Source organism: Gavialis gangeticus, unplaced genomic scaffold, assembly GCF_001723915.1.
Source record: "Gavialis gangeticus isolate Ggan-Ray unplaced genomic scaffold, GavGan_comp1, whole genome shotgun sequence".
In the NCBI taxonomy this organism is placed as follows: domain Eukaryota; kingdom Metazoa; phylum Chordata; order Crocodylia; family Gavialidae; genus Gavialis; species Gavialis gangeticus.
Genome location: NW_017729034.1, coordinates 49,624,360 through 49,634,571, shown reverse-complemented (window position 1 = coordinate 49,634,571; position 10,212 = coordinate 49,624,360). Strand labels below are relative to the sequence as shown.

General features: G+C 40.8%; 1 protein-coding gene across 1 annotated transcript in view; it reads left to right on the top strand.

Annotated features, from left to right (window-relative positions):
* The window catches only part of RYR2 (ryanodine receptor 2), a 784,157-nt gene that overhangs the window by 126,112 nt on the left and 647,833 nt on the right, over positions 1 to 10,212 (top strand). The window contains exon 9 of the mRNA XM_019526720.1: positions 7,355 to 7,454. Within this exon, the coding sequence (XP_019382265.1) occupies positions 7,355 to 7,454 (100 nt within the window). The remainder of the gene's footprint in view (positions 1 to 7,354; positions 7,455 to 10,212) is intronic.

The window sequence follows — 10,212 nt, the reverse complement described above, 5'->3', positions numbered from 1 at the left end:
GTCCCTTCCGACCCTAGAAACTATGAAACTATGAAGCCTGCAGCAAGCTTTGTTTTCTTCATAAGCCGCTCTCTGCATACTAACACATTGCACAGAACAGAAACATTAGGTGCATTCAAGCATTTTTTCCCAGGTGAAGGGAATGTATGGATTGAAACATTGATATCTCCTTCCAAAGTGTGCTCTGTGTACCTCTCTCAGCAGTGTTTGTGTGTGCCTTGAGTACAGGCTTATTGAACACTGAATTTAAAATAAATCATCTAGTCATTTGCAGCCGTTGTTTTGTAAATGTGAATGTGCTGCTAGAGGCATAGCTTGAGGGTTCTTGCAAAGATTACTGTCTGATGGCTAAGCAGTTCAGAAACTCTGAATGCAGAAGATTATTTTTCTTTAGGGCACTATATGTTACATTGAATGAAGCTACATATGATTGGAAAACTTGCTGTGCTAAGGGAGATGTCAGTCTCAGGGGTTGTCACTGAGAAATCACATGTGGGCCGTGGAGTTTACGTAAGTTCATGAAATACTATCTTTTTCTTTAATGAATTAAACACTATGATGGATTAACTTTATTAAGGCTTCATCCCTGTCTTATTAAAGGAGGCACAGTTATCAGTGCCTGTTGTTAGGTTTGCCTTATGCCATCTGTCATGGTCACCAGACCCTGATTCACTTGCTTACTACCTTTATCAAATCATTTTGGTTGAAGTTTCAGTAGTGGGTGACTGTTTCAGGCTGAAGTTCAGCAGAAATGATTCCACAGGTTTGCAGAATGAAGTGAAAGAGAAATATGTAATTTTGTTGTTGTTGAAAAATGTGTTCCTTTTGTTGAGAAGTTGTAGTATATTCCTTATTTGGAGTAAGAAATTTGGCAGCAGAGTGCATATTGTGTCAGGTATATGACTTCTGTCCTCTGTGGAAATCACTGCAGATATGGCCAAATTACAGCATTTTGAAAGTCTGTTCATGCTTGCTATTGTGAGACTTGGACAAGTTATCCAGAGAAGCTTGATGTAATAAGTGCTCCATTCTGCAGCTGTAAAGGCTGAGCTGGCCTTCACGTTCCTTTGAATGTGTAGGGCTATAGCATAGCAAAAGACATCTGCTTGCCACAATGTCTCTATAGTGTTATCATCAAACGTTGTTGGGTATCATCGTATCCAGGCACTGTAGAGAAGGAAATGGCTTTGTATAGTGAGGAGCTGGACCTGAATAAGGAGCAAATGGGGGAGATTGGATCCCAAGAGCTATGATGCAGGAACAGTTGGACAAGGATCACAGGGTTTTCAGAGCAGCTGGGTGACATGTGAGGGCCAGAGAGGCTACCTATGGTATGAGCATGGAGCCAGGGAGATCTGTAGGGAGAAGCAAGACAAGGTCAGCCTGGGTGGAGACAAAGGGCTGAATGCACTGTGTTTGGGTTTGGTGAAAGCTGAAGGACCACTATACAACATCCTCTTCAAAATGAGGAATAGAGTCCAGGGCTCCTGTTTTCAGCATTTCTCCACAGTCAACAAATAACTAACCGGTATGATAAGGCCCACTGACAAAATCTGTGTCCTGTTTTACTGTATGTCCTATGGCCTGCGCATGGAATAATAACCTCCTAAATGCTGTCAGTTGCTGTCAAGTGGCAGATATCTTTGTGGTGATTCTGAACAGTCTAATTAGCTGATGGACTGTATGGTAGCTAATGTGGTTCTACATGATAGAGACTTCCTATTTTTTCAGGATACTAAATAAAAACAAAAAATAAAAAAATCCCCCTAAAGTATATATCAAAAGAAGTTTAAGGTTAAAAAGTCACCTGCTTGTAAGTGAGGAAATTAAGACTGTACAGCTCCATTTTGGCTTCCAGGTGTGCTTGCATTATGATACATCTTCATTTATGTGGCAATACACATTTCCTTCTGGAGGATGCTGCTCAAGGAATGAATCAGTGTTGTAACATTAATTACATTTCTGGGGACCACTGAACATGTTGGGGAATTGTAACAAGCCAAAGTAAAGTGCCAGGGTTTAGCTGGGTATCACCATGTATTGAACCCTATCTCTGTAAAACCAGTAAGCTTCTTAAACCAGACTTTTCATAGGTAGCCTCTAAATCTATTCCTTACTTTTTGGGTGGCCACTTGGGATCTGATTTACAGAAATAATGAACAGTCACAGCTGCAGCTGAAGTGAGCGGGGACAGTTCTCTGTACAAATGAAGTACTATAAGCTGTTAAATTCTCTGAAACATCAGGAGGTACACAGCTATGTGCCTCAGTTCTCCATCTGCACAATGGAAATAATAATACCATATTACTATAGATGGAGTTTGTCAAAATGAATTCATTAATATTTGTGAAGCACTCAAATACTTTTGTGATGAGAAAGCACAGGAAAAGACCATAAAGGAATTAGCAATTTTGCATTCAGAGTGGGATTAGATTAACATGTAGCTAATGAGGCAAAAGTATTCCATACTAAACAAGGAGAAAACAAAATATGGAGTAGTTTTTTATTCATTATTATTGCTTATTCATTGAGCACCAACCCTTCTATTCACTGAATGATTCAGATCCTGTGGAAAAAATAGGAGATTGTCTTGTTGCATTAGTTGTTTTTACCTGATCTATTTCAGTGGCATGGCAGTGGGTAGACTTGCAATGGTTGCATTTTTATGTAGCTTTAAAATATGTGGTTGGAAAGGCTGTTCATTGATTACTTGGAACTACTTTTTTTGACCTCCAGCACAGTTCCTACTTTTGTATAGTGCTAATAATTTCATCCTGAAGGTGGTATAGAACAGAAAACAAAAGTGTCTCCATTAGCATCAGTCTTTTAAATGTCTCCCTTCTGAGTCTCTAGTCTGTTTAAGGTAGAGTAGCAGAGGTTTTGTGTGTAATATAGACACAATGAATATATATAAAAATGTAAAAGTTACATTACTCTCCCTGTAGTTAATATTCTGTTGTACCTAGATAAGTACCTAAGGGTGGAATAAGACATTGCCTTTCATTGTCACCATAAAAAAAAATTATGGCAGCACAAAGGCCAAACAAACAGGGGTCCATGCCCCTTGTCTTAGCACAAATGCCCTGAATTTATGGTTGTGACAAAGGTGCTATTAATTTGTGCTGCTGTTTAGTGGTGGACATCTGTATGCTTTGTGGGACTATCTGTTCAGAATTGGGTCCCTCAAGCCCTGGGAGCACTTGCCCTCTTATAGAGATGCACTCTGGGGAAACTTGGGGACATCTCTATAAGCAGGAAAAGCCAGGGTTCCCCACTTAGACTTGCTTCAAGATTCCCCAGGGCACATTTTTGCAAGTGGGAACCTCAGTTTTTCCTGCTTACAGAGACATGCCCTGGGCTTTCCCAGAGCATGTCTTTGTAAGCAGGGAAAGCTGGGCAGGCACTCCTGGGGATTGAGGGTTGTGATCCTGCACAGGAATTCCCGGGGTGCATAGGACCAGGCCCCTCAAGCCCTGGGAGAATACATCGCCTATTGTTCTGAAGCATCAAGGGGCAGAACAAAGGGTGATGAGTTTTACCCAGTTAAGTGCATCAGCTGTCTCTGGACTCATCCCAGTACAGATGATCTGCTCCATTTGGGGATGTCTATTTCTAGCCTGAGATAACATAGTTTAGGATGTTCCAATGTCGGTCACCTTGATATCAAAGCAATCCAATGCACCTTGATATGGTTACAATCCAAATATTTGAAATATACTTCTATCAAAAGTGTTCAAATATTACTATACATGAAGAATTGTTATCTGATAAAGCAAATAATACACTTTTAAAATCCAAGTACTTTACAGAATTTACATTTCTCAGTGTTTCATCAGTAGCTATTACACCATTTCCAGAGACGCAAAATACATATTAATGAAACTCACTCTGAGTGTGTGGGATGCAAACTTTTTGAAGTTAATAAACTACATCCTTTAAAATTAGAAAGTTTCAGCTGGCAAAATACGACTGCACTATTTAGAAAAGTAGCAAAAACAGAATCAGATACAGGAGGGTGCGCATTGGGTGTACAGGGCCATAAAATCTGAGAGAAGTAAGTGGACTAGTTGCTCATCCCAGGGACATAAAGTAGCTTTGCAAAACAGATCACACAATATTATAGTAAGGGCACACACATCCATAAATAGCCATCCCTCAGTTTCCCAGGACAGGCATGATTCTTGTCACTGGTGGCTCTCTCAGATTTGTGTGAATCCATTGGGCTTCATTCCTTTCTGGGAATCTGTTTCTGTGCATCTTACACAAATTAAATGATTAGTCAATATTTTTGTATCCATGACCCAGAAGAAAGACTGCACGATCCAGAAGGATGGTGACCTGCAATTGAAATATTTGAGTGAGCACATGTCTCCAGTTCCTAGGCTCTTTGGTCCATTTCGCTGTTTGTAGAAGTGAAATATTCTACTGAAAGAGTCTTGGCATCATTTAGTAACAGTTTCCTAAAAAATTGTGCTCTGTTTTAGAGTGAGGGTTTACAAGGTTTTGCAGTGGTGAACTGGAATAACCTGGTTCAGGTCCAAGGTCCCAGATGCCCCTGTTGCTACTACTCTCTGCTGCTCAGCTGCAGTGCAGCCAAATCCCCACTAACACCTCATCCACCCACTGCTTAAACACTGTCAAAGCCAGTCAGGTATGTGGGCTGGATCCAGTGGCTCTGTGGGCCAGATCAGACTTGCATGCCATATGTTGCTGACCCCTGATTTAGAGCACAAAGCATCACTATGTTTTGCGTAATCATTTATCCTTCCATCTTTCTTTTTAATGCAAATATAGACTAATTATTTCAATTATTTTAGCCATGTCTTCAATATTCTTTAATGCAAACAGTATGAAAGTCTTTCGTCATTCATTTAATTGACTCAGAAGAGTATTTTCCTTTGTTTTCTGGCTCTACCCTTATGCATACACATTTTTGCTCTTCATAACAGGCTCTTTATAACATATTATGTTCCTGGAAGATTTAAGAGTGAGCACTTGAAGCTGCATAACATTGATACTGAGCAAACTCGGTAACCAATGCAGCAGATGTAGATTGGCAAAGGGACTGGAATCCTGATTGATAACTGATTTGTGAAAGGGGGCCTGAAGGACTTGTGGTATATCACTGCCTACCAAGTTTGTGTTAAACAGGGAGGAGGAATCTGCAAGTGCCAAACCCCTATGCAGAAATGAAAAGGTAACCATTAGGGGTGTGCAAAGCGGGCAGTATTTGATTCGGATTCAGCCCGATTCGGGGGACAGTGATTTGATTTGCTGATTCAGATCACTGTCCTGATTCGATTTGGCTGAATCTGAAGATTCTGTTTTGATTCGGAGAATCAGCCATTTGGGCATAGACACAGCTTTATGTTTTTTCTATGTACCTTGAGGTACCAGGCATGGCTCGTGGACACTGAGATGGAGGAGTGGGTGGAGCATCCCATGGGAGTGCGCTCTTGGCAGCGGACCTGAAAGTGGACTGGAAGTACTTCTGGTCCACTTTCCGGTCTGGCATCAAGTGTGCGGGGGACACTTCCCCCCCCCCCGTGTCCCTCTGGCTTGGCAATTGGCCGTGGGGGGACCCTGGGTACCCCACCAGACCCAGGAGGCACCAGTTGCCAAGCTGGAGGGTGTAGGGGTCTCCACGAGCTCTGCGGCAGACTCAAAAGCAGACCAGAAGCAGTTCTGGTCCACTTTTGGGTCCTCCACTGAGCGTGCAGGGGATCCCTGTGTTCTCCTGTGGGATGCTCCATGTGCCCCACCGTCTCATTATTCATGAGCCATGCCTGGTACCTCGAGGTATGTAGAAAAAACACATAAAGCTGTGTCTATGGCTGAATAGTCGAGTCTCTCTGAATCTCTCCTAATCGAATTGGAGGCTTCCGATACAATTTGGAGAGGTTAACGGGTCTCCTGATTCTATCTGAATTTGGAGATTCGGCTGCCCAGTTAGGCCAAATCTCCTCCGAATTGAATCAATAACTGAAGCATCACACAGCCCTAGTAGCCATCAGTCTGAACACTCAGGATATAACTATGCTGATATATAAGGTCAAGTGTATGGGCCTCTCATTCACATACTTTATGAGTATGCTTAAGATTGACCCTAGCACAGTTCAGCCTGGCTCTGGAAGATCTGATTATTTCAGTTCTGAGGTGGAGCTTCATCTACTCTTCCCTCCATGCAATGTGGATTGAGGAGCAGACTGCCAGCACAGGATGTCTGCCGACAGCAATCTCACAACATCCTTCCCCTGCCTTCTGTCCCTTCAACATCCCACCTCTTTTCTTTTCTGCTTGTACCTGGAACCTGATATAGGAGAGATGAGACTGACTCCTTAAAAAGCTCTTTGCTCATGAAACTGAAAGCACAGTGTAGATGGATTTGATGTGGGCCAGAAGGTAAGATAGAGGTTGTGAGGATTAATTTGGGTGGTCTGGGTTGATTGAGTGTTGACCCTAAATAACAGTGTAGACATACCCTCAAACTGGTATTGGTGAAACAGGTAATAAAATTTCATCAGCCTTGCTGCCTCCCATTTAGGAACTGTCTGTAAATTGTGTCTGTTCTGTTTTATTCTGTTCTGTATTGTCAGCTGGTGATATGTAACAAATGTCTAGTGTAATAGCACTGAATATTGATCAAGCACCTTAAAAGCACCTGAAGCACCTTTCATTCTTAGATGTCATAAAGTCATGAGATGCATTTGTGATCTACACTACTGCCAAATAAAACTGTAAGACGGTTTATAAAGATCTTGAAAAATAATGCATGTTCTCACTTATAGTTATTATTGGTTAACTCTTGTTCCTTTTTTGTGTTCTTTAGAAGGATTGTCTTTTTCTCACTGTCATAGAAAATTCCTTGGCCCGTCATGTTTTGATTAGTATAATTAATTAGTTGCACATCTTCTGTCATTGAAGGAAGGCCCATCATTTATTAGGATGCAGTTCTTTGACTTTTTTGCTTTAGTGGTTGTGGTAACTGGTAATGCACATTCTTCATGCTCTGCAGATTCAAATCAAATCTGGCCAATCCTAAAATAGGAACTGATGTTTTTATATCAAGAATTGAGGGTTCTGAAATAAACCTATAGGCACCAGATATAATGATTATATAAATGGAAGAAATGTTATTAAAAAAAAAAAAAAAAAAAGGAGGCCTCTTCATCTTTCTTCTTCTGTATTAGTCACAAATGCATCCCTGCAAAAAGGGTTATGTATAAATCTGCCATGTAAAGTGCATGGAAACTATTACTGTATGTGAGTATTATTAAATTAATGATTTTATTAAATTCTAAAAATGTTTTGTAAATACCCTGAGCTATAAGTACCATTTCTTTCCTTGTTTTAGCATTTATCTTATGGCAATGGTAGCTTACATGTTGATGCAGCCTTCCAGCAGACACTTTGGAGTGTAGCACCAATCAGTTCAGGAAGCGAAGTGGCCCAAGGTAAGATTGAGCTGTGTTTATAGTTAATTTCTAGATATGAATTAAATACTTAAGGGTGGGGAAGGGAATCATAATAAACTGCCATTCATTGCTGAACTGTAGCTGTGGGACTTCTCGTACATGAATGTTAGATCAGAATATTACATCTACTTTTACAAAGGGATGTAAAAGTTTTGTTTTGAATATGATAGTAGAAACTGTGCTGTAAGGTATAATAATCATTTGCTACATGTGTCTTTCTCCAGGATAAAAATTAAGTACAATATTGTTTTCCCTGAAGACATGTTAATATTTATAATAGCAGGTAGAATAGCTTGCAGCCCAAATTAAAATAATGATCTAATGTTAACCTGAAAGTGACAATAAATGAGAAGAATATTTAACCCATACTTAAAGGGTGGCTCTTTGTCTCTCCCTAATGATTTTTTAGAGGATTGTGGGTTTGGTTCTGATTCTCACTAAGAATCTAGGTCCTTTATCTCGAGTAGAAGAGCCTTGTGCTGAGACTGCCTTGTTTCAATACACAGTAATGCATATATTCTGTGTTGGTGAGGTGTTGTTTAATAAGCCTGAGTTTGGGATACAGCTCAGTTAGCTCAGATGTGTGATGCTAAAGCCTTTCTACCCATCACACTAACCCATGTTTAACAGAAAATAGAAATGCTGTAACTTTTACATAATTAAACAAGAGGGTTAGGTAGTAGGGATTGATACAAAAATCAATCTAAGAAAGCCCTCTCTGCAAAATGTTAAATTTATAAACAGCTAAATGCCATCTTTAAAATATTACTAACTCCTATTACAATAAGGTGATAGACATCTAGCTGTGCAAGAATTTACTCCTATCACCTACCTCTCATTTAATTATGTAAATTTTATGTAATAAAGTGAATGGAAGCCATTGGTCGTAGTGCATGTGGGCAAAGGATGCGACTAGAAACTGGGGAGGAGAGGGAGTCAGATTAGACAAGGAGCCTGGTTCAAGGGAACTGGGACTCCCTGGGTTTGGAAGGTGGAAGAATTGGAATGGTTAGGCCATGAGGGCTAGTATTGGGCATGGGTGAGAAATGGCTGAACTGAGACAATATTGGGGTGAAGGGTCCAGAAAGCAGACTTGCATCTGATAGGCCAGGGGAATGGGACTCAGATGAAAAGCCTGAGAAGTCAGGAGCAGGGCTGGCTCATTCAGAAAAAGCTAGGAGATGTTTGGCTAGGGGAAAAAAGACAAGATTTGGCATAGGTTGTGTATGGTAGTATGGTAAATTCTTTCCAGGTTCTGTGCATTTCTTCAATTCTTGTAGTGAATTGGACAAAGAATTTCTGAATTATAACATTCTGACTCATTAGTCCCTTTGTGGCAGAACGGAGGTGAAAGGTTTCTTCTTTAAAAAGAAAGAAATCTGTCAGGGCCAGAAATTCAAATGTTCCTAGCTTTTTATAAAGTAGTTACTCTGAAATTTTTTTTATAAATATTGTATTCATAGGCCTTAAAATAAAATTTAAAAAAATCCCTACTTTCTGATTTTTCCATTGGGGGAAAGGATTTTTCTTCTAAGATTGAAAAGAAAAACATCTTATCAGTTTACATTGTTTCTTGACACACTTAAAATACTGATTTTTTGGAAGTTGTTGCCTATTCATTTGTTTATGATTTGATTAATACAGTTATTAATACCCGTCCTGTATGTTTTTACTGTTCTTTAGGGAAAAGGGAAGTATTTTGCATAGTTAGAGACTAAGGATTGCTTAACAGTTCTGCTATGATGAATTGTTAAGCAATTATCTGCTAAATCTAGCTGGATTGAAAAGTAGGAGAGGGAGTTAGCCTTCTCTCTTACATTTAATCTGAAATCTGGCATGTGGCAGGGTAGAGTTGTACTTAGTAGTTTGTCTTCTGTGTGAAAAGTAGCAACCACCCAGGTGTTCAGACCCACAAAGGTTCATATGCATTTTTGTAGTGAAGCTGGAAGCTTCAATTACTGTAATTTTCCATTTTCACCTATTTTATAGGTACAGAAATTTACCAAATTGATTTACCATCTTTACCCAAATCCAATACAATGTTGAATTTAAGACCTCCCTTGACTAATTAGATTCTATACATGGGAAATTATACATTTGTTATATTTTTCCATGTATAGGATCTAATTAGTAAAGAGTTGTCTTTAATTTGTTCCCAACTACCGGGGGCAGGATAGGGGAGGAAGGGCAGGCAGTCAGACCCTCAGACCTTGCTCCCTCACAACTTCCCCTCATGCCTGTGCCCCTACTGCCTGTCCCCTGTTCCTCTTGCCACTTGCCCCCTCAGCCTGTGCTTCTGCTGCATATTTACCCACCCCTGCCCTTGCAGCTGCCTGAACCCCCAGTGGGCTGCTGTCCCATCCCCCAATGCTCTGCTACCACGTCCTCTAGCCCATGCTTCTACCCCATGTCTTTACCTGAAGTTCTGAGCAGAGCAGGTAAGGGTTATCTGGCAGTAATGCACTGCTGTCCCATTCCACCCCTGCTCCCTGACTTGATCCCCCCCTTTGCTGCTGCTCCATTCCCCTCCTGATTCCCCCACCCAATCCCTGACCACACAGCCACTCCATCCCTTGCTTGATTCTGTCCTGATTTCCACCTGTGCTACAGCCCCATCCCTCATCTGATTCCTGACCTGTTCCCCCCACCCTTGCCTCTTCCTCATCCCCAGCCCCACCCATCCTGCTCCCCTGGATTTCCCTGTTTAGCCAAGGAAGTTTTTTGGCTCCTTTCCCCT